The sequence below is a fragment of the Psammomys obesus genome, unplaced genomic scaffold (genome assembly GCF_907164565.1).
Source record: "Psammomys obesus unplaced genomic scaffold, mPsaObe1.curated_primary_1811, whole genome shotgun sequence".
Lineage (NCBI taxonomy): Eukaryota > Metazoa > Chordata > Mammalia > Rodentia > Muridae > Psammomys > Psammomys obesus.
Genome location: NW_026596162.1, coordinates 16224501 through 16249112, shown reverse-complemented (window position 1 = coordinate 16249112; position 24612 = coordinate 16224501). Strand labels below are relative to the sequence as shown.

Here is a 24612-nt window from a genome sequence, read left to right as displayed (position 1 = left end):
AAACCCTCCAATCTGCTCTAAGCGAATATAGCACAACCCAGCACATAACAAAACCAGATGCTGTTTGCCCTAGTTAGATTTGACTGTCAACCTGACACAGCCTAGAATCCCCTGGGAGGGAGTTCCAGTTGAGGTAGTGCCCAGATCAGACTGGCCTGCAGGCATGTCTGTGTGGGATTGTCTCCATTGTTCGTTGATGGAAGAGGGCACAGCCCACTGCGAGAAGCAGCATTTCCTGGGCCAGAGGTCCTTGGAGCTAGCTAAGCATGGGCCTGTGAGAGGGCCAGCAAGGACACTGGTTTCTCTGTGGTTGTTGTTCCACGCTCCTGCCTTTAATGTCCCCAATGATGGACTGTGACATGAAGCATAAGCCAAACAAATCCTTTTCTTCCATAAGTTGCTTTGGGTCAGACTATTTTATCATAGTAACAGAAGCCAGTATGCTGTCTAACCAATAAACAAATTGGTAGTCTCAGGGTGACAAACTGGGGAGACATGACCTTTGAAAAGACAGAGAATCAGCAGAGGGGGCCTCAAAAGCTTCCCGATTTAAAAGCAGAATGTAAACAAGGTGAAAGGAGGGGGCAAAGGCAGAGCCACATGGAGCTCTCAGGGCTAAGCAAGCACTCTTTGAAACAGAAAACTTGTAGGATAAAGTTAAAAGCAAATTAGACACTAGAAAAAAGGCTCAGTGAACTTGAAAGCGCAGAAATAGACAGCATCTAAAGCAAACAGCATACAGGAGAATCTTAAACCGTGGATGGGGTCTCTGAGCTGAGGACGGCCTAGTCAAGGGGTCTTGTGTCAGCACAGAACTAGAGTTATAGCTGACAGTAAAAGAAGGGAATAGTGACCAGAGTTTTCCAGGATGGCTGGGAGCAAATGTTTTTAGACTTATGTTGTACACAGTGTGCGTAGTATATTGTGGGTGTGTCACTGGGAGATTCAAAAGTACAGGTTTATATCATTTTCCCACAAAATCTACGGAGAAGGATATTACAGATTGACTACTGAAAAGGGGGGAGGGGAAGAAAAACATGTAGGTAATAAGCAGGCAGCAAAGACAGAACAGAATGGAAAGCATGGTGGACAGAGGAGATTAAAAATGAGAAGGCATAAGCAAGCTGAGTTTCACTGAATATACTTTTTACACAGTGTAGTTAAAAGGAAGAGATCATCAGATGATAAAACAGCTCAACTATGTGTTAATAGAGATGCTTTCCTCATGAAGGGAGGATAGGCTACAGTGAGGAGCATGGGAGACTATGCCATACTGCTGATACAGAAGGAAGCCGCAGTGGCAGAGCAGGACACTGGATTTCAGGACAAGGGTGCTCCTTGGGATGGAGGGCGACGGAGGGTGCATCTCTCAGGAAGGCACAAGCCTCTACTTAGGCAGCTGTAACAATTTCAGAATACAAAAGGTGAAAAAAGTGAAGGGGTTGGGGATAGCTGAGGCAGGAGAGTTACTGTGAACTTGAGACCAGCCAGTATACATAGTGAAACTATTTCAAAGATGGAGAGGGGAGAACACACTCCTTATAGACACGGGAGGCTTGGGCTGCCTTGTCTGGGCCCGGCTGCTGTCTTTATAACACCTCACACAGCACTGGAACTCAGACACACCTTCAAGACACGTGAAATAGTCATCAAAACTGAGTGATGAGCCATGAGTAAAACCCCAAATTTTGGCTGAAATCATGCAGAATATCTACTCTGTTCAAAAGCGGATTTGAAATCTACGCAGAACAACACAATCGGTGACAGAAGACGTTAGGACACAGCCCTAGATTCCTGGGAATGAAAGCACTTGTTAATCATCTATGAGTCAAAGAAGAATTTACAAGAGAAATGTAAAAACATACTTCAAACTTAAAAGTGAAACATGGTAAACTCTTCTGGGTCCAAGTAAAAGCAGGGCTTAAAGGGCAGGTGCAGCTTCTAGGAAAGACGTCAGAAAGGGAGAAACATCAGGAAAGCGTCTACATTGCCACTACCTGTGGGATGATGGTAACTGAAACAAACTATGGAAAATGGTCGGAAAATTAATAATCCAAAGCTGAGTCTACTAAAATGGAGAAGGTGACAGCACTGGGAGAGAGACTGCCAGTGACTGTGGAAAGGCAGCCACTACCACGCGTGCAGGACTGAAGATGATGGCCGCGGGAGGGACTCTGCCGCCTTGGAGGGTGTAGGCACCGCTCGTGTACGCCAGCCTGCAGGGACATACTGAGATAGCTCACAGAGTTTTGAGGGCATAGAGCCTTCCCAGTGGTCTTCATTGCCTCCCACATAAAGTAAAGAAAGCCATATAGAGACCATAATCCCGTGAAAGCCTGTGGAATCCTGAGATGTTCAGAAATCGCATCCAGTAATGTGGGCATTCACTACAGTAAAATTCAGCATATTAACCAAAAGGGACAAATTTTGCAATGATCCCAGTATTTGCAGGAAAGACAGAAGACATAATTCAGTATTTGTTCATAATCAAAAAAAAAAAAAATTCCCCAGAAGCAAGAAACTTTCAGCTTGACAAGCTGCTTTTCAGCCCCTCTTGGGCTGCTGCTCTCTGCCTGGAAAGGGAGTGTGGTGTGGGCTGCAGCTCCGGGGCAGCACTGTGAGACTATGTGGTGGGAATGTCCCCTCCTCAGGGGATCCAGTGTTGCCTGCCATAATGCTATCTGCCTCTGCCCTGCCCCACTGTGGCAGAGGCCGCTGCTGTCCAGATCCTGGCTCTTCTACTGGCATGGACCCTAGGCATAGCCAGGGGAGTGGGGGGAGGCTCAGTGCAGTGCAGGCTTCCTCAGCACCCCTCCAGCCCTGGGATGGCCCTGTGACACAGCTGGCTTGCATAGCCGTGTGTAGTGTGTACTTGATGGGAGGAACATTTCCTTCAGCCCCGCAGATTGCACAGGTTTCAGGGAGCAGACCTACCAGACAAGTAACTCAGGAGCCCCCCATAGTCGGCCTTGGCGGGGTGTTTGCGCTGGTGCCTGTCTGGGATCTGGAGCATACTTGTGAGCCTCCCTAGGGTGGGCAGCTGCATCATCTGCTTGTCCTAAGGTCACCGTGGTCATGACTGTCTCAGTGTGCATTTTTAGGACAGACTTTCTGAAGCATCATTTTATGCACTAAACAAACTATACATGATTGCTGCAGTCTGGCCAGATGCACATTTGGTTTACAATCTCAGCCTCACTGACTGATTTAATAGAGCAACTGAAAGCAATTTCAAACACTTGCATGTGCTACGAATGATCGATCTCTGTTGTTTATAAGACGAAACTGAAATAAGATGTTTATACAGTATTATTTAAATTTGATTAAATTTAGTTCCTGTAAAATGGAAGATAAAATGCTGGCACTTAGAGCTGGTCCTTTAACATCTGTGAGCTCCATTTCCCGAGCAAGTGGCTGATTTTCCAGTGTGAGAACAAAAATGACATTTGCCAAAGCTAATTCATATTATATTTGGTTTTAAATAATAAAGGTCACTTCTAAATGATAACTTTAGCATTTGATTGACGTAAAAATGTCATTTACGGCTCTATTAAGCTCAAAGGGGAGATCTGAATATCCCGTGCTTTAGTAGGAGTGTGGACATGCACAGGATGCACAGACTTGCTCTACCAGAGAGCTTGTGCACCAGGACATAGGAGTGTCCTCAGAGCAACGTCACCCACCCGTTTCAGACATGTGTGTCCATGACTGCCTTTGTCTTTATCTTAATCAGCTCGTTCTGTGAGTGCAAACAGCTCTGTTACCGTCAGAGTGTCTTGTGTGTGAGGCAGACACCTCATGTCAGAAGCCAGCTGAGCTGCTGAGGGTGAGCTAGGTGAAGCACCTGACTTCACTGGCCTCTGACACTCAGTTCAATCGCAGGAGCTGACGTTGTTAAACTTGTAATCAGAGCTGCGGCTGGGAACTCAGGTCAGTATCTCAGATTATTTTGAGCACAGATCTTCTTTTGGGAAACTGCCTTCAGCCATCCTGTGTTTTCTGGTCCACGGATAAAAAGCTGCTATGTTGTCTGCTGGGAGACTTGATGCAGATGTAAGGGCTGCTGTCAGGGTGCTTCCTGGCGCTGTTACCTGAAGGGACCCGACGTTTGCTATTTAGAGCTCACTTCTGTGCCCACTGCCACCCTCTCCATCACACTCAGGGTAGCTGCCCAAGCTGACCTTGCATCTTGCAGTTCACTCTGTGTTCTTGTCCTTTCCCCAGTACCTGTGTGCCTTGGGAGTGCCCGGTCATTTCATCCATAGTCTTCAGTGACCCACACTGTTTATCAAAGAAAGCATGAGCCCATTGTGGTGTTGGGTCAGTGTGTCACAGCCCACGCAGGTGTGTGCCCATCCAGGTGATACCCTGCCCTGTTGGAAAGGCCCTTCCCATTCACAGGATTAGCCCCTGGCTCTCTCCCTCCTGTATCTCTGTATGTGCCTTTCTTACTTTCCCTAACCTCCAGCCCAGTGGTTCTCAGTCTTCCTATTGCTGTAACTCTTTAATACAGTTCCTCCTGTTGTAGTGACCCCAACCATAAAATTACTTTGTTGCTACTTCATGACTGTAATTTTGATACTGTTATAAATTGCAGTGGAAATACCTATGTTTTCTGATGGTCTTAGGTGACCCTTGTGAAAGGGTCATTCCATCCCCAATGGGGTGTGACCCCCCCAGGCTGAGGACCATGGCTCTGGCCCATCAGAGTGTCTGCTGCACACACAGAGGAGAGCTCCACATGTGTGCAGCATCTCTGGCAGGCTCAGGAGTAGGCTTTGTGTGCTCCAGACAGCACACTTTCAGCATTCTTTCTGATGATTTGTTAATGGATGAATCCTTATGCCAGAAAGGACACTGGATCTATTACCATTTTAATTAGTTAGAAGTGCAATTATCTCGCCTCTTTCTTTGCATCTTATGTTAATTTCTTCTAACACATTTCTACCCTGTCTACTTGAGTTATGCTGCGTTCTCCACCATTAAGGCATGATTGGTGACTTGTTGTAGAGAGGGCAGTTCTGAACACTGTTTTCAGGCGTGTGGACACAGATGACGCATTGCAGGTTAATATGCTCGGGCAATCTTATTCAGTTCGTCTGGAAGGTTTGTAGAGTTTGTTTACAAGGATGGACACGAGGCACACGCCTTTTCCTTGGCTCCTGGGGCTCCTGGCTGTAGTCCTCAGGGCTGGGGTCCTGAGAGCCATGTAGCCACTGAAACCCATTCTCCCAGCATGCAGTGGGAGCAGAGAGGCACTTTTCTGTCCTGGCAGAATAGCATGCAGCATGGTCTTCGGTCCCTGAAATAATATCCTAAGCTTGTATCCCTTCTTGAAGGGTTTGTTTCTTTTAATTAAAAATAATAATAATAATAATAATGTGTGTGTATGTCCGTGTGGCTGTGTGGGTTTTGTGTACACCACATGTGTGCGGGTACCTATGGAGGCTGGACGGTGTTGGATCCCCTGGAACTGGAATTACAGGTGGCTGTGAGCTGCATGATACATGTGCTGGGAACCAAACCCAGGTCCTCTGCAAGAGCAGCACATGCTCTAACCACTGAGCCACCTCTCCAGCCCCTCATGCATCCTGCCAAACATGAGACTGTGAACTGCCAAGTGAGCTTTGCCAATTTCCCTTGAACTTCCCTTACTGGCCTTCTGAGGTGGAGCTGTTTATTAGGGGCATGTTCCCTGGAAGAATGCCACAGGTCTGGGTCGTGGCTTGGACCGTAGTGTGCACGCTGCACAGACATGCTCTGGGTAGAGGCCAGCTCCGCTGGCCTGGTGGGTGCTAGGCCCAGAGAGGCAAACGGGGCCTATCATACACGAGCCATCTGTGTCAGCCCATGGGTGTGTGCACAGCTGCACGTCCACTTATGCACACGTGAGTCAGTACATACCATCCACACCTATACACAAAGTAAAGAGTTGCGTGCTGAACTAGTTTCTAAAAAATAGCGGTTCCTATTATACTTTTAGAGATCATACATTGGATGACTCTGTCTTTCTATGTATTTATCAACGGTATGTATTTCTATTTCTGTTTCGTTCTATCTATATCTAGGCAAGTGCTCCTCCACTGAGCTGCACCCCTAAGCCCCTACATTGGATTTAAAGGAAAAGATTAAAACAAAATAAAACAAAACAAAAAAACCCAAACCCTAGAAAGCAAGACAGTAGATGCTACAGTGGAAAGAGACCCTTGCCTGTCCTGATTGCCTGACACACCTCTGTGCCCTGCGTGACTACAGTCCGCTGGAAAAATGGCGGAGTTGTTCTAATGCCTCGGGCTGAAAAGGTCCTGTCTTCACCACTGTCTGCGACACTGCTGCTTCAGTACAGTCAGCACTTGTGTTATACCTGTGTGTAGTGCTCTCAGTGATGTGTTCTTCAGGGGAACTTTTGCTTTTTGTATTCAGGGGTGGACCTCATGGGCTAGAACACTGCAGGACAGTGTCATGGCTGTGTCATCCTTAGAGAGACACGAGAGGTAGCATGGTGATGATGTGTGAGCCCTCTGCTTGCCATGCCTGCTGCTGGGCCCTAGACTTGGTGTGGGTAATGGGTTCATTGGGTGCCGGGCTAGAGTGCGGAAGCCTGATACACATAAGCCCTGGGCATGCCCTTCAGCTTAGCCTCTTTTTCAAGGTAGTTATTTCTGTGCGGCTGTTCCTCAGTCACATGTGAACATTGTTAAAAACTACCCAGAGAAGAAAGAAAGAGAGACTGAGTGGTAGGGGCATAGAATTTCTCAACAGCTTTGCCATCTCAACCAGACACAGAGACCCACTTAGCCATAGAGCCTGTGGAAGGAACTGGAACAGAGCGTGGTCTACATGTTAGCTGAGGCTGCTTCCAGCACCACCCTTCCCTCAGAGACCACAGTCTGGGCTCTCACACCCGCAATGAAGAGCATATTTGCGTGTGGCCTGCGCACTCCCTGTACTGTAAGTGGCCGCTAGTTGCTCATATAGTTACGAACTGTGCACATGTAGGTGGCGCTATTCCAGGAGTAGGGACAATGGCAAATGCATGAGTGTGTCTGGCAGTACCTTCAGTCTGTGGGTCCAGAACCTGTGGACATGGGGGACTGTATACCGTCACAGCACTTAGGGGGCAGTGGAAACTGCCCAGTGCTCACTCAGGGTAAGAAATTTGCCCCTGTCCTGAGTGGAATGCACAGGAACTGTGGGACCGTTAGGGAGCCAGGGAGCACACTCAGGAGTCAGGACGAAGTGGAGAGACCCTCTGTCCTGGCACGTACTCCACACATGGACCCCTCTCCCCTTTTCTTTTCCAGGCTCTTTGAGAAGCCACACCCCTGGCTTTTGTAATGAATACTTGATCAGCCATGACTGACTTGTTCTTACCACTCTGCAGTGGCTCCTCTCAGAAGCCCAGCTCCTCTGTAAGTAGTGCAGATCCCACAGGTCAGTTTCCTTCCCAAGTTCCCATGGAAAGTGCAAAGCACAGAGTGTGCTTGCTTGCCCAGGCAGCCTCTGCTTGGAGGACAGATGAGCAGACAGAGGTCCCACACTGAGGATGGGCTGTGAATTAGGGAAGCACCTCAGAGCTTCACACTTGACTCTGCCAGGACACTCCAGATGTTGGGGGTCCTTGCTGCTGTTTGGGGGCAGTCGCAGAGCCCTCTGCTGCACCCTGCCACAGACAAGGATCGGGGAGGAGCTCCAGGCATCTTGGTGACTGCACAGGCTTGCCTTGTGTGTGGAAGCTGCCCATCGGTTCTGGAGACACTTCTCCGAGCTTGTCCTTCAGCCTGCACTGCAGCGAGGGTTACGCACGTTCCCTGTCACAGAGGGCCAGTCTCTCTCTGTGTTAGGGTGAACAGGCCCTGGTCCTGGGCTCACCCATGCCTCACATGCCGTCTGATAGGGGGCTTGTCCTGGAGGTGACTGTCCATGTGCTGCCGTAAGATGGTGATTATCCCCAGGAGGACATGGTGGTACAAGCCAGGAATTCTGGTTAATTCAGAAGCTGTGGTTGAAGCATTATTCAAGCCCAGAGTTTGAGCACAGTGTGGGTAACGTAGCTCTGACCCCCATTACAACAGGAAGGGTGGTCTAGGGGAGGACCCTGTGGCCCACTACTGTCTTAGAGTGACTGTTGCTGTGATGAAATACCCTTACCAAAGAAACTTGAGGGGGGAAGGCTCTATTCCACTTCATTTCCACAGCACTGCTCATCATCCAAGGAAGTCAGGACAGGAACTTGGAGGCAGGAGCTGTTGCAGAGGTCATGGAGGGGTACTGCTTAAAGGCTTGCTCCCATAGCTTGCTCAAATGGCTTTTTTATAGAACCCAGGACCACCAGCCCAAGGATGGCACTACTCACAGTCCCTAATTAAGAAAATGCCTTATGCTGGATCTTATGGAGGCATTTTCTCGTTGAAGATCCCTTCTTTCAGGTGACTCTAACTTGTGTTAAGGTGACAGAAAACTAGCCAGGACAGCTACGTACTGGAAACCTGGAAATTTCTACTATTTAATAAGCTTTCAGAGAAAATAAAACATTGTCTTCGCAGCTTCCTGCTGGTTGTTCTTCAGCTTTAGGCTGGAAAAGGTGGAGTGTTAGGGATACTACACCAGGTTGTTTCTGATTGAAGTAGTGGTCAGTGCTACTACAATCAGACACGACCAAATAGGGGCTGGGTGGCAGCTGGGACATGGCAGGCTCAGTCTGTGTAATGCTTGCCAGGCAAGACTGAGCACCCAAGTTCAGCTCCCAGAACCCATGTAAAAGAGCAGGCTGTGGTGGCCAGTGTTCATGACCTTAGTGCTTGGGAGACGGGATAGGGAGATTCCTTAGAGCTGAGTATCTGGAAAATCTGTGTGCAGAAACTGATCACCCAGGTGAGCACAGTGTCAGAATGCCAACTGCAGTGCACAGTTGGGCTTGCTGAGTGACATGGCCGACTGGTCCCTTGGCAGAATGCTTTAACGTGACTACATGGTTAAAGTAAACTTGCAGGGGAATCAGAAGAGGCTATACCCTCATTGGCCGTGAGGACTGAGGCGGGTAAGTGCCTGGGGAAGGTTCTTGTGAGCTGGGGGCTACCGTCTAGCTGCTCCCATCTGTAGACCTGTCCCCTGGAAAGCAGACCCAGCACAGGTGGTGTGTTGCAACTCCTTTGGGAGGCAAACAACCTTTTCACAGGGTTACAGAAGACCAGCCGAGGCCCAGATATTTGCGTTCTGATCATAACCACAGCAAAGCTACAACTATGGAGTAGCAATGAAAACAGTTTTATTGTTGATTGTCACCACATGAGGAACTGTAAAGGGTGGCAGTGTTAGGAAGGTTGAGGGCCACTGCTTCAGAGGCTTCGCTCCCTTTAATCCCCAAAAGAAAGGAATAGTGGAGACTATAAATTTTAAGGAACCCTTAAATCTTTTTGAAAAATTTTAAGAAAAAAGTTTAACGTGAAGGGAGACGGTAGTTAAATGCAGCTTTTGTACTTGTCTATAGTGTCTGTAATTCGAGTATGGATCTGCTCTTTACGGCGTCCTACCCTGCCGCCCAGTTCCTGCTGCGGCTGTGTGCGTTTGGCTGACAGCAGCCGCCTGGTCGCCAGGATGGTTCCTGAGGTCCCCTAGGACCTGAGTCCCCGCATGCTGTGCCCCCAGCAGAGCTCTCTCTGGGTCAGTGTTCAGAAGCACTGCTTTCTTTGCTTCTCACTCTCCCTCTACCATTTACCTGGCGTGCCCATCATCAGGCAAGCAAGCGCTGTCATGGAGGGCTCTGGGCAAAAGAGTCACTCTGCTGATACAGTGTGCTGTGTGAGCTGCAACCAAGCACCTCCCCCCCACACACAAACATACCCTAGCTGTTTACATGCCCACATGCTGCCCTGCACCGTGCTCTACTTCCCAGCCTGCCTGCTCTTCACAGTGTTGCTAGACTCATGTGCTCATGTTTCCAACAACTGTCAGCATTTTAGAAAGAACCATCATCTTGGGGCATTTTCTTCTTCTAAGACCAAGACAATTCTAATGCAGATTATAAGCGCTAGCAAGGCCTGGTTCAGAGGCAGCTCCTAAGCTACCGATTGTCTGCAGGCGAAGAGTGAACTGCAGTCTCCATGTCTGCCCACAGACCAGAAAAAACAGCTGTGGTCCAAAGACCTAAGCGCAGAAACCCAGAGTAGAAACTCACAGCAAAGTTCAGGGGAGAAAATCTTCCTGCTCCCGAGTTAGAAAGTCAGATTTCTGAGTTAGCAGGCACCAAAGCACTGTCCATTTGAGCCGAGTGTGGAAAATGCAGGCTTTCTGCATCCAGAGTTTGTCATCCAGGAGTACATCCAACCTCGAGCCAAAACCACTTGAAGACTTTGCTCTGAGCATGTGGACACCTTGCAGTACAGCCCCTCTCCCGTAGTGTTTAAGTTATGTGATTATCTAGAGACAGCTTGTGCACGTGCAGGAGAATTACATAGATGCGGAAGCCTTTTCCCTACGACCTGAAGGACGACGGCCAGATCCATGTAAATGGAAAGGTCTGTTGTCAGGAGACGCTGTTAGGGTGGAGTGGGGGAAAGTGGGTGCAATATGCAGGCCTGACTGATGGAGGACTTTGGCCCTGTCATATGTAAAGAGCTCTTGAAACTCAATAGAAAGAAAAGTAAAGAAACTAGTTGAACAAAGAACCAAGAGATTTGAACACGCTTCCCTAAGTGGCAAGGCGGCGGTGAGGAGTGTAAAGAGATAGTGACCGACGTGCGGACTCACACAGACATCCGCAGTCAGAGCGATGGGCACTACTGTTGGCGTGGGGCGTCTGGAACTGTGATGTGCTGCATGTGCAGTGACAGACACGAGTTAGGGAGCGCTTTGGAACTTTCTTAACTTTGAGCATCTGCCTACACCTGAGCAGTGTGGCAGCTTGTGGTCTGTGGCAGCCGTCTGTGGCGTCTACTGCACGATTTTACAGCTGCAAGGTCATCACCCTCGTGTTCTCATCCATGCTGCATCCACACTTCCTGCTCCCTGTTATTGAAATAATGTCCAAGGGGAAAGCGTCACACGCTGTCACAGTGTGCCGTTCCATAGGCCCCCAACACTGGACTAGCCCGATCTGTGAGGGTTAGGTGTTCCGGGGGGTTCGACCATCCTAGCAGCCTCTTCCCCCGACTTCAGGTAGTTGCTGGTCTGACACACGAGAAGGTCTTTCAAAGTTTGTGTACCTCACACATCTCCTTTCCAGCCAAATTGTCGTTCTAGTGTCTATTTGGGGCATCAACCTCTTTCCATTTTTAGCCTGCTAGTTTCCGTTTCAGGAGTTCCTGGCTGTTAGGACTTAGTTCTTGTCTGTGGATGTTTCCAGTGGGAAATGCTTTTCTTTTGTTAGCTGGTTTCCCTCTTTGTCTTCATAAGCTTTACGAGAGTATTTTTTTAAACAGACAGCATGTGTTACTGGTTCCAGTTCCTTATGGGTGAATGCTGGTGTCTGGGCCAGCCACATGTCTGGTCAGCCAGATTGGCTGGCGCAGGGACAGCTGGGCGATGAGGCCTTGTCCCTGTGTCCGCTGTCCTCCTGCAGGCTTGTGCTGGGACAGGCCAGGTGGAGCACCTGCAGGGAGGGCCCACCTCCTGCAGCCCAACTGTGCTGGGTCTGCGGAGGGTGGCAGCCCTCGGCCGTCTGCACGCACGTGCTTTCAGGCTTGGCTGCAATGTCACGCTGCGTGCGTGCAGGAGTGTGCGTGTGCAGGAGCCAGAGCGGCCTGGCCAGGAATGGTAGTGACAGTCTCCACAGTGTGAGTGGTTGGAATGCTGAGCAAGAAGCCGTCAGGATCCAAGCTTTGCTCCTTCTGGCTCATGGCCACTCGAGGTCTGAGCTATGCACACCTAACACCCAGGTGGTCTCCAGGAGATGAGCGACTGAGGAGCTGACTCTTGTATTTATTGGTGTGTACTTACTGTATATGATGAGGGGGTTTGTTAAGACATTCTCGTGTGTGTTGTGTGCTTTGATCATTTCCCTCTTCTCTCTCCCACCCCGGTTCCCACTAGTCTACTTCCTCTTCTCAAGTAATTCCCCCTCTTACACATGTGAGTAGAGAACGAGCAAGCGAGTTTGCAATGTCTGTCTTTCTGAGCTTATTTCACTTAATGTGACAACCCCATCCATGGTGTGGCAGACGCCACAGTTCCACTCTTACGGCCGAGCAGTGCTCCAGTCCGTGTGTATCGCAGGGCGTTACCCGTCGCCTGCGCTGACTGTTGCAGCTGTTGCCGCGGTGCTGCAAACAGCACATCTGTGCAGTGTCTCTCCCGTCTGCTCTCTCGTTCCTGTGGCTGTACCGGGGAGTGCTGTAGTGGGTCAAAGCGTGGCTAGAGTTCTAGTTTTCTACAGATTACCATATTGATTTCTGTGCTGGCATAATTCCCACTGCAGTGTGCTCTCTCCAGTATTTGCTTTTGTTTTGTTTTGGGATGTATGGGCAGGGTAGCTATTCTTCTGACAGGTACATTTCCCTGATGGCTAAGGGCAATAAACATTATTCATGTGTTTATTGACCAGTTGCTCTGGCTTTCCTGTGCTGTGCCTATTCATTTCATTTGGCCCTTGTTGATTATTGGAGTTTTTTGTGCTTTGATTCATGTTCTTTTTACATTCTGTGTATACACCCACCAAATGTCTGCCTGAAGAGCTTCTCCTGTTCTATCATTCTTTTTTTTTTTTTTTTCTCTTTGCTGTACAGGGGCTTCTTAAATGTGATGTAACCCAACTTGTCAGTTCTTGCTCTCGTTTCCAAGCTATTGAGTCCTGTTCAGAAAGTCCTTGTCTGCTTGTATCCTGAAATTTCTTTTTCTACTAGCTTTAACATTTTAGGTCTTATCCCCGTTGTGAGTTGATTTTTATTTAGTGTAAAAGGGGGGATCTTGCTTGCTTTTCTACATTTGGATGTCTAGCTTTCCCAGTTGAAGAGGCTCTTCTTTCTCCAGTTATATTTTTGGCACCTTTGTCAAAAGTCAGATGTTTGCTGATGTGTGGGCTTATTTCTGGGTCCTCTGTGGTACCCCATTGGCCTCCATTGCCGTTACTGTGCTGCTTTTGTCACTTTGGCTGTCTAGTATAATTTGAGACCAGCTTTTGTGATAAAGCTGCCGTTGCTTTTTCTGCTCAGGATTGCCTTGGCTATTCTGACTCTTTTGTGCTTCTGTATGAGTTTTGAGGTTGTTTTTCTTTGAAGAATGACTTTGGGGTTTTGAAGACAATTACACTAACTCTGTAGATTGCTCTCAGTAGCATAGCCATGTTGACTCCATTGATTCTGCTGATCTGCGAGCACCGTAAGTCTTTCCACCTTACACTATCTTCTTTCCTTTCTTTCTTCAGTGTCTTAAACTTTCTTCTTACAGAAATCTTCCATCTTATTAGCTAGGCTTATTTCTGTGTGTTTTATTGGTGTGTTCATCCATTCATTTGTTCATTTGTCCCTTCATTCCTTTCTGAGCTGTTTCCAATGGGATTGCTTTCCTGATCTCTCTCTCTCTCAGTGTGTTTGTTATTGGTCTACAGGTTGGCACTGCCCTGTCTTGCAGGCTTGTCACCCACACCCTCAGCGGTGTAGCTACGGGGATGGTTGTTAGATGTAGGTGAAATGAAAATAGGTCAGCGTTAGACAGGCTAACTTCAATTGTGCCCTAAAATATTTTGAAATCTCAAAGAGCAAAAACTGCGTAAAAACATGGGTGTTAAAGCTCAGCTTATGTGTCTGTTTATTTGTGAGCAGTCTCTGAGAAGGAAGTCTGTGGGTGGTCAGTGCTGTGGGGTTCCCCAATACTTTATTATGACAGCTTTGACCAGAGTTGCTGTAATGATACTGTTAATGTGCTGGCTGGCCCTTTTGGGAGGGCCTTTGTTCTAAGATCCCCAATGTGTGCTTAAAACAACAGAGAAGTCATTTTCTTCTAGATACATACCCCTGTTGGATTGAAGGTAGAAGCCAGGTCTAGGTGAACACTCACAGTAGTGTAGACTGTCCCCAACTGGCATGAGGCAGTAGTGGACAAGTTGAAAGCAGAGTGCAGGAAGGGCCTTCTCATCCTAGACAGGGCAGCATGGAGCAGGAGGTGTCAGCAAGCTGTAGCATTGTAAATCCATGAGCTCCTTCAGAGTTTCCCATTGGCCTGAGCAGAGCTCATCTTGGGGAGCTGAGCCTCAGAAAGGGAAACTGGAGATGAGGGAGGATGGTGCAAGCATTGGTGGCTTCCTCTTAGCAGTGCAGCCGAGGGTAGGCATAGGAAGCTGGCGCTTGCTTGTCTGGGCATGGTTTTTCTTGCTGCTTTAGACGAGGATTAAGGTGTTTTGTGGTATATTTTGTTATTATGTTTGATTGAACTAAGGAATGTTATTTGTCTTGCTTTTCTGTTTTTCTTGAGATATGACTCAGAGTTTTTAAGATCTGACCAGTAGTTGGATATGTTTATAAAAATAATGTTTCCAGTAAGTTCAAGTTGCCTCATCTTGCCGGGCTGTGCCCCTGAGAATGCTCATCCTGCTTTTTAATGCAAAGCAGTTGTGGGCTAGCTCCCCTAAGGCTTTCCCATGCTGGCATTCACCAGTGCCCCCGGGTTTCCCCAGTGACCAGTGATTCTAACTGCTTCATCTTGGTGCACTCCCAAGCATCATGCTTGTTTAAACTTGCTCATTTTGCTATTCGTTTTTCTGTCTTTAAAAAACAAAAGACAGTGTGCCACTCCATGTGGCCTGCTCCCAAGCATGGTAGAACTATGACCAGACCTAGAAGCATGAATGATAGGCCATGTTCCCATGGCAGAGTCTGTGGGGAGGAGAATGCCTCCTCCTCCTCTCCCCAACCCCCCTTCAGCAGCACATGCTGACTGAGCTGAGCCCTTCACGCAAAGCTTTCTGCCACTGTCAGTGCTGCGCCAGGGATGACACGGCCAGTTTCATACTTTCCTTTCATTGTGCTCACCGGGCCATTGTCCATCAAAGGAGAGCTGGGTGGGAAGTTGTGAGGCCCCGGCCCCTGATGGTGAGGTAAGTCAGGAGACCTGGTCTGCTACCGTCCTCCCCTGAACACACATGTGAGCACACGCTGTAGTCACTGCAGTTCTGCGAGCCTAGGTTTTCAGTTTGACACATGAGCACAAAGACAGTTGTGTGGGGCCTCCCAGGATTCTTGGGGACATAGTATTACATTGTGTGTGTGTGTGTGTGTGTGTGTGTGTGTGTGTGTGTGTAGGCAGCTCTCAGTACATGCTGCTTGTGCACTCTTGACAATTCTGCTATTCCAGAATCTTGTGGTTTTCGTGGTGTGACCTACTTTTGTTAGGAAAAATTAAAGTTTTCATGTCTTCATCTCTGAGTCATTGTTTGGTTGTATTTTGGAAACATTAAATGTTTTTCCATGTTCCTTTTTTTTCAATAATATTTTGCTGGCTGAATGGTAATGCCTGACATTTGTGAGAAGGAACTATGTTTGAAGCGGAGTGTGTGTCTACTGCTGAGGATGCTGCTGTGCCTTGAATGCTCCAGTGCTAACGGTGTGAAAGCTCGTGTGTGTGTGTGTGTGTGTGTGTGTGTGATTTACTCCACATTGTCATCGACAAGTGCCACGTCCCTTGTGATGAGCTGTCCCCAAACAGCGTCTTCCATGTTATCTCTCCCCACTCCCCTGTGTGTTTGAAAGGACTCATTAACACGTTCTCTTTCCCTCTCCACCTCAACCTGGAAAGGACGAGGATGATTGCTGACTCTCGGAAAAGTGCTCTGAAGGCTTTCGAGAAAAGGAGATGTAGTAAGGCAAACACGGGCTGCGTGGTCTGCCCTGACGGCCCCCAGGTTGACCTCCCTCAGAGAGGTCGTGAAGACTACCACTGGTAGTGGTAGACCTCCCCCGTCTGGTCTCTCTCCAGTCACTCCACTGTGTTGTGCTCTGTCAGGAGGCCACTCTCTCACTGGCTTGCTGGTGCAGGCCACAGAATGTTGGCCAGAAGCAGAGGGCGCCTGCAGCAAAGGCTTGGAACCCAGTAGTGGGCACAGGCTTCCTGGGGCTCCTGCTCTGCAGAACCTGTGGGACGAGAGGAGCTGTTTGGATTAGTGGAACCCTCCGAAGTGCTCAGGCTCCCACAGCCCTATCATCTGGCCATAGCCATGATGAAACCTTTTCTTGGTAAAGAGCTTAGTAAAGACACAGTTACCACCAGCTGAATTTGGAAATACTGTTGCATAATTGGTTTTCAACATTTAAAATGTAGGTTGGGGAGGAGCTGGTCTCTGGGGATACAGCTCAGAGGTGTATCCAAGTTCAGTTCAGTTTTCAGCTCACAGCCACATGGAGCTCCCACTCCAGAGGATCCTACACACACAGACACACACACACACACACACACACACACACACACACACACACACACAGTTTTCAAATGTAAAATATAAGGGAGAAAAAAAAAAAAACAAAATGATAAACATTTCTCGGAGTGGCCTGGCTGGCTGACAGCTCGTGCTAGTGGTCAGCGGATGGTCCTCACTGTCAGTGTGAAAGCTGATGGTGAGCTTTCCACAAAGCTGCTGTGTACCTCCCTCGCTCTCCTTGGAGGCCGTATCCTATGTGTTATACATGCACAGCACCTGCACTCTTAGATCTACTAGGCAGTTGTCACCGGCAGAGACCCAGCCCCCGATGTTTGTGATCTATAGCGTGCTATGTGTGTGAATAGGAGTGCCACCCAGGAGAGTAGGCACAGTCACAGGCCTCAGCTCGGCAGCTGAGGCGAGATAGCTGGTGCAGTTCAGGGCTCCGTGGCTCCCTGGTTCTGGCAGCAGCTTCTCTGGGCCACCGCCCCTGAGCACTTCAAGCCTACATGGGGTGATGTGTTGGTGGTGGAGGCCTGCGCCTGCCAAGGTCTCTGCAGACTCCACTTGGCCTGTGTGGGAAGCAGCTATTGTGAGGTAATCATCTCTTCCCTGGGCGCTCTCAAGAACCCCATGGAGTTCAACCTGCCCATGATGCAGAGGGCGCTGTCTGCTGCAGGGGCTGGAAAAATGGCCATAGTGCACCCTGGCTGTCTCCTGTGGCCTTTAAAAGGAACACAGCTTATCTGGCCTGCACGGTGCGCTTCTAAAACGTTAACAGTCACGGGCCTAATTACGGCTTCGAGTGTAGCTCTGAGGCAGGGCTCTGAGCACAGTTAACAAGGTCCTGGATCAGATCCCAAGAACCACAGAAAGAGAAGTTAGGACACATGCAGTGACGTCTGAACAAACACTTTTTGTTAAAGCAAAAGTACATAGAAACATTTTAAACATATCATTTTGTTTGTCGTGAGTAAAACTTCAGTGTGTCTTCCACTAACAGTTTATAGGGTGCCAGTAGAAAAGGCTTTCGATGATGAATTCCAAAACTGTAAAGCTGTATTAAGTGTTCTCATTTTCTGCCAGTTGCCTAACTGACCTTGTGAAAATAATTGATGTGTAACCTGTCTTCCTGACCAGGCCGAGCTCTCCCTGCGTGGTTCAGGACGTTCTGTTGTGGGTCAGCCAGCTGATTTTCCTCCTCACATGTTCTGGTGTTGGGCTCCCTGCACCCACTGCCTTACAGTCGCCCAGAGCATGGAGGGGTAGAAAGCACAAGAGCACAGAGTGAAGGCTAGATACTCCTATGTGTGTGAGTTTGACGTGGCGTGTTCAGGGCCTGTCAGCACACCGTAAAGAAAAGTCAGTTGTGTGAGCACTAGGCCCTGGTGTACTGAGAAGGCTCAGCCGGAAGTCCCTGACACAGCTCCATGTATCTTGTTGCATGAAAATGCATTTACTACAGTGTGGGGCTCTCTGTTCAAGAGAGAGAACTTGTAAGGCGTTCTGCTAATCCTGTTGGTAAAATTCCTTGCTATGGCCTTATAACTTTCAACTTGAAGTTCGTGTGCCAAGTGTCCCCTCTTGTAAGTAGATTCTTTTTCCATGAAGTCAAGAGGAGGGAAAGATGAAGGACAAACCAGTCAGGCCAATCTTGGCACTTTTACAGTTTACATTTCGTCCTGGATGGCCCTGAGTTCTGCTCAACTGTTTATATCTTACACTGTAATTGATTGTGAACTGTCACAGCTTTCTTAAGGGAAGCTGAGTCCATCTGCTGGCATCTGCACTCAGCCTTGAGGGCTGTGCTCTGCCAGCTGAAATCTCTGCTGCCAGCTCCCCCTGCCCTGAGCTCTTGCCCTGTCTGAGGCGGCTGCTTATACAGAGGGAGGTGACTCTGGCAAAGCTTGCTCTGCCTGAGCCCCTGCCTATTTTACATAGTGTAACCCTTGAAAGGTTATTATCTAGGAAGTTTTGATGCCTTTCATTAGAGGCAATAACAGAGATAATCAACCAGGTCTGACATTTTCAGTATATATCTGTCCTATTTAAGTAACGTGTATATGTGACGTGTTGGTGACATGATTAAGTCAGTTTTGCCCATCAAGCTTGTGTCTGCTGATTGTCTCCCCACTTCCATTCTACCAGAATCAGGCCAGCTTAACTCCTCCTGCCTGCTCTCACTGTGTATGAACCAGCTGTGGCCAATGAGCAGTCACAACCTGATGTCATTGGCCAATGTTTAATTAAGGTGTCCAACAAGTGTACTACTTTTTTTGGGGGGGGTCTCTTCCCTTTCTCTCTGCCTGCTACATGGTTTGCAGACTTGATGGGAAGGCCCCCCAGCTAGCCTAGAGAACAGAGATACAAAGTGTGGGTGATAGCAAAGGATAATCGTAGAGGGGAGCTGGTACCCCGCCTTATGGAAGCTGTTTATTGTCTTGTGCAACCTTGAGAAAATTAGTCCTCCCATTTTTTAATTTTATTTTTTTAACTTCCTGGGCTTCAAATAAGAGTGAGGTCAAGATGGTAGAATATATTCCTTGCTGAAGAGGTTACATTCAGTAAACTGGGCAGTGGGAAGCTTCAAGACCTGCTGAGCTCACGTGGAAGTGCTGAGCAAGGAGCCCCCTCCCATGGCTTATTAGTCAGTGCTCACCCTGGAGGCAAAAGCCTCAACTCAGTGCAAAGTATTTCTGAGACTGTTCGGACATGCACATGTACTCAGCACACAGCACAGAAGTGCTGATGAGCATGGGTCAGGGCCTCAGAGCTCACTGGTTCCCGGGGGCTCGGCATGGGTCAGGGCCTCAGAGCCCACTGGTGCCCGGGGGCTCGGCACGGGCCAGGGCCTCAGAGCCCACTGGTGCCCGGGGGCTCGGCATGGGTCAGGGCCTCAGAGCCCACTGGTGCCCAGGGGCTCGGCTCCGGCCTCAGTGGTGGACTCACAGTGTTGGCAAATGTCCAGTAGGTGAAAATCTACAAGTTGTGGATTAACAAGTTCTTAGTTGGGGCTGAAGAGATGGCTCAGTGGCTAAAAGCCCTTGCTGCTCTAGGAGAAGACCTAGCTTCAGTTCCCAGAATGCATCTGGGCAACTTACAACTACCTACAACTCCAGCTGCAGGAAAACTTGCCCTTTTCCCCCAGAAGGTGCTTCAGTGAGTTGCTGTATGGGTTGAGCCTGTTAGCCTTTGGCCTGTGTTTGCCCCAAGTTGGGCAGTTGTATCTCAGAGGTGAAGAGTTGCTCGGCTCTAGGAGTCTCTGAGATACTAACTGCCTGAGCTAGGACCAAGGGTGTAGTCCTGACTCTGCAGAACAGGCTTCCTCATTAGAGAGCAGAGCACATCCAAATGAAGGCAGAGTGAGTGAGTGAGTGAGTGAGTGAGTGAGTGAGTGAGTGAGTGAGTGAGTGAAAAAATGAATGAGTGAGCGGATGAATGAGCGAGTGAGCATCTTCAGCAGTGAGACGCCTTCAGGAACAGTGTGTGCTGTAGGACAAAGCCAGTTTTCATCGTAGTTGCTTTCATTTCTATTATATTAGAATTAGTTTACAGTTCACTCACCATCAGGTTTATGAATGGAACTTGTCAGAATTTGGTAAATTCTTCCCAGGCTTGAATAGAGGCTTGATGGGACTGAGGTGACTTCCTCATGGCCCTGCTTCTTTGCCAGTGCTGAGAGGAAGCCTGTCCTCAGCAGACCTGCCTTGCCTGAAGAAGATGCCAGCTGTGTCCAGGTGCCCAAACCCTCCTGACATGACATTCAGTATTCTCAATTGTGTAACCCAAGACACTGCAACCTTTCTGAAGCACATAAATATCTCTGGCCCTGGTTTATTTTTAGGAATTACTTCAGGTCGTCACAGGATGTTTGTCTCTCCTCCACCTTTCAGGAGGGACGCAGAGATTACCACGTGCCATTGGGATGTCCCTGGCCAAGGAACTCATCTTCTCGGCACGCGTTCTCGACGGTCAGGAGGCCAAGGCTGTGGGCTTGATCAGCCACGTGTTAGAACAGAACCAGGAGGGGGACGCTGCCTACAGGAAGGCTCTGGACTTGGCGAGAGAGTTTCTACCTCAGGTATGGACGAGAGCACCTGTGCGGATCTGCAGTCAAGTCTGGCACCGCCTCACATGCTTAGGGGGCCCTGTCCTGCTTCTCAAGTAAAGCAGTTAAGCTTAAGACTGGAAAGTAATCTGAGGCCCCACCGGAGGTGGCAGACAGACACACGGCATATGTGCTCACCACTCCCACACAGTGTAACTTCCTGGCACATTATTTCTGCTTGTTGACCAGCTTAGTACTCTAAAGTCATCTCCTTGGAGAGTGACGGGTGGGCTGCTAGGTCACATCCAAACAAGTGGAACGACACTGTCTCCTCCTTTGTCAGGAGAGCACCTGTGCACATCTTGTGCAGTGCAGGGCCTGAAGTTGGTGTCTCCTTCCATTGTTCTCTACCTGATGTGTACTGAAGAGGACTCTCTTCCTTGGGCCCTGAGCTGTGTAGTTTACCCCATCTGTCCATCCAGTCAGCATGCTTTCTGCCTGTTCCCACCCTCCCACGTGCTGGGGTTGCAGGCTGCCCGCCACACCAGCCCGCCAAACCAGCCCGCCAATCACGCGTATTAGAGAGCTGAGCTCCCAGTGGGCACGATGCCCAGCAGGCCCTCCCCTCAGCCCCAGTATGCTGTTTGGATCTAAAGGGCCATTTGATTTAAAATGCAGCACAAGTTGACACCCCGCCTGTAGATAGATGTGAGTCACGCTTGAAGATGCAGTTCTGTCTGGAGAATACGGCCTGTTCTAGGGTAGCCTGCTCTAGGGTAGTAACACAGCCGAGCTCCCCACAGTGTGAGTGTCCTTCTCAGATAGGGTGTCTGCCCTTCCCTCCATAACCCAGGCCTACCTGAGTGGACGTGTCTGCGCCAGCCCATTGTCACTGCAGTCCATGCGGAATCCATAATACGTAAGTGAGGCAGCTCCAGCTCCTCCCCAGCCTGAGCTTCAGGAACTACCACCAGTTAGTGTACTACTGAGCCAGGCCGACTTCCTCTACTTCCCTAGCTTCACTTGGAGGGACAGTAACTGAGAGGTGCTGGACGTTCAAAGGCACAGGCCTCCTGCTGCCCTCCACACCGAGGTCAGTCGGTGACAGCGCTCTGGAGTCCAGGAAGCTCAGGAGATGAATTTCCATCTACCATCTCAGTTGTCAGCGGTTGTCAGCCCAGTATTGGGACTATGTGAGCTGTACCGAGGCATAGTTTGCATTAAGTGTTAATAAACACTTGTTTCTTTACTTTGGATTTCAGGGGCCTGTTGCAATGAGAGTGGCCAAACTAGCAATTAACCAAGGGATGGAGGTGAGTGACACTGGAGGAAGGCGGCTGCGTCTCGGGTTCAGGCTCAGGCTTCTGTGTAGTGTCCAAAAGCTCCAGGATGCAGCTTTTGCCTTATTGCCTGACTCTGCTAGGGTTCCTCTCAAGGCCATAGCTGCAAAACTCAGGGTGTCCCCTCAGCCTGTGGCAGCCCTGTTGTCTTTGACATTGCTTTAGTGGGGTATCAACCAGTCCCTGGGGAAAGACTCCTCAGCCAGATCACATTTCTATCAGTAATTCAGGAGGGCCACTCAGCTCCACCCTGTGTACCGATTTTTACCTGGACTCTCTAGAGTGTGTGTGCAGGGAGAAGCAGAGAGCCCAGGCTGGTCTGCGGGGGTTTAGCTATCACACTGGGAACATGAATGTGAAGGAGAAGGGTCCTGGGCTAGGGGGCCGGCAGACAGTGCAGGTTCTCATAAACTCTAGTGTGTGTGTATGTGTGTGTGTGTGTGTGTGTATGTTTGCCTGTGTGCCTTAGCATGAACATACATTTGTATACACACTGTGACCAAAGAAGAGTGCCAGGTGTTCCTTTTGAGGTTCCATGTTATTGCTCTAAGATAGGGTCTTTCCTTGAATGGGGAACTTATGTGTTTTGTTTTTTTTTTTTTGCTAAGTTGTCAGCCAGGAAGCCCCAGTGAACCTCTTGTCTGCATCCCCTCACCCCTGTGCTAGCGTGACAGTCATGTCACGACCATGACCATTATGTTACGTGTGTGTTGGGATCCAGACTCCAGTCCTCATGCTTGCATAGCAAATGCTCTGAGCTGGCTGAGCCATCACTCCAGTCCAGCTTTGGTATTTGGCTAAATTGTAGGCATCTGGAAAAGCTCTTTCTGCATGAGGGTCCGCCACAGCCTTCTTGGCTATGAGCCAGCATTCGGAGAGCAGGCTTGCTCGAAGTGCATGCTGTTCTATAAAACTACAAGTGTCTGATTTATTTCAGCACTTTAATAATCCTAACCTTATTTGCAGAAACACCTTAGATAGTACCCTGTGCCAGACAAGTCCTCATTTAACCCTCGATTAGTGAGCACTACTGCAGCTAGCCCCTTGCCAGACATGCCTCTGAAGCCCAGACAGGTCACATGACTCTCCCAGGCTGCACAGCTCCCAGATGGAGTCAGGATGCGAATGCAGACGCCTAGCTGCAGGTTTCAGGCTGCTCATACCTCTGAGCAGCTGTGCTCTGCCAAAAGACCCTGTTATTTAGGGTGGAGTGACTCAGTTTGAATTGGGATTGGCTCTACCTTATTCCGCTAAAGTGGATTATGTTTCTGTCCCCAGGTCGATTTAGTAACGGGATTAGCCATAGAGGAGGCCTGCTATGCTCAGGTATGTTACACACGCACAGATTCAGTGAGCCTGTGCTCTCCTATCCTCAGGGGTAGGCACATCTGACGGAAATGGTTGTTCATCAGACTTTGTCGGCGTGCCCTGCCATGTGTTGATGGTTTTTGTGGCTCACCAGCTGTTCCTGGGGTTCTGAGCCTTCTTCCTTCGCTGATGGACAAAAAGCCACTGAAATCAAAGAGACCTCAACTATACAGTGAGACTCTGTCTCAAGAAAAAAATAAAAGGGTGACTTCTTCAGGTGAATAGAGCAGCTGGTACGGCTGCGCAGTGGAATATTACATAATAGAAAGATGCAGGACCTGTCAAGCAAGAAAACGGCTTACGGGATCCTTGAATTCACGGTGATCAGCGGCAGGATTTAGTCTGAGCGTACTGGGTACTGAGTGACTCCAGACAGTCCAGGGACAGTCTGGAAGAGGCGGTTGACAGAGTGGGGATGAACTGAGAATGCTGGCCTCTGTCAGGATCCACAGAGCACGCAGACACACAGGATAGCAGCGGTGTGCGCTGACACAGGCTGTGGGAATCAGTGAACCAGGAGGAGCACAGAGGTCTCCATGGCCTGAGCTTTTCATTTGCTTGCTTAGCCTCTGAAAATAAAGTGTCTCACTTTTTAAGCAGATTAGAAATGGGGAAAGTGTTTGGATTAAAAATAGTTCGGCCGCATACTCAGGAGACTTCTTAGAAGGACAAGTGGCCTTCCCAGCAGCTGCTGCTGGCTCTCATAGCTGCTGCTTGACATGCTGTTGTGTTTTAAATTTTAGAGTGTGCCCTGTTTTCTCTTTCTCAGACCATCTCAACGAAAGACAGATTGGAAGGTCTTCTTGCTTTTAAGGAGAAAAGACCCCCTCGCTATAAAGGAGAGTAGGAGGACAGCCAAGATGCCCTGTAGTGCTGGAAGCGTTTCAGATCCGCCCCGTGCCGCGGGGACCTCAATGACCAAAGTGGAGTGGGCTCGCACTGCGCCTGGAGCAGGCCCATCTGTGCTCAAGCCACCGTGCGCCATGCCGTATTTATTCAGACTTACAAGCTAGCTGTCTGTGGTCAAAACACAAAAATTAGGTGTATGTTTTTAATATTTCCCGCATATCAGGCTTTATCATTAATTTTTTTAATGTGAATAATTTATATTGCACACTCTAGGGAATAACTGATTGTATGTCTACTGTGCTGCATTAAAATAAAATTATTTCTGTATACCAAAAAATGTGAAGTTATACCAAACAAAGTTGCTGGCTGATTATGTACATACAAACACACATGTCCATCGCCCCCTGAGGACCTAAGTGGATACTGAGTGAAACCCGAGTTTCAGTAAAGTCAGTGGAGGGTGGGTTGAGAATCTCTGTCTTGCCCCTTGCCTGGCCTTTCAGAATGGATTTCAGAGTAAAGTCTCTTTGCTGATCCTGTCAAGAAACCATGTGACATGGTCCCAGAACAGGGGATAAAGGGTCAGCCCGTCAGGTGGCTCTGCTTGGCTCCAAGCCACAGTGTCTCCTGCAGAGGTGTCCAGGGGCTGAGCCTAGCTCTGC

At 49.0% G+C, this 24612-nt stretch overlaps 1 protein-coding gene across 3 annotated transcripts in view; it reads left to right on the top strand.

Annotated features, from left to right (window-relative positions):
- The window catches only part of Auh (AU RNA binding methylglutaconyl-CoA hydratase), an 87153-nt gene extending 62866 nt beyond the window's left edge, over positions 1–24287 (top strand). For 2 of the 3 annotated variants that reach the window (XM_055595234.1, XM_055595233.1), the window contains 4 exons: positions 20239–20426; positions 21656–21706; positions 23012–23059; positions 23871–24287. In XM_055595234.1, coding sequence (XP_055451209.1) covers positions 20239–20426; positions 21656–21706; positions 23012–23059; positions 23871–23948 — 365 coding nt within the window. In that variant the 3' untranslated portion in view covers positions 23949–24287. Of the gene's footprint in view, positions 1–20189; positions 20427–21655; positions 21707–23011; positions 23060–23870 lie in introns of all 3 variants that reach the window. The other variant, XR_008718754.1, reaches the window with a different exon arrangement.
- Positions 24288–24612: the final 325 nt, after the last annotated feature.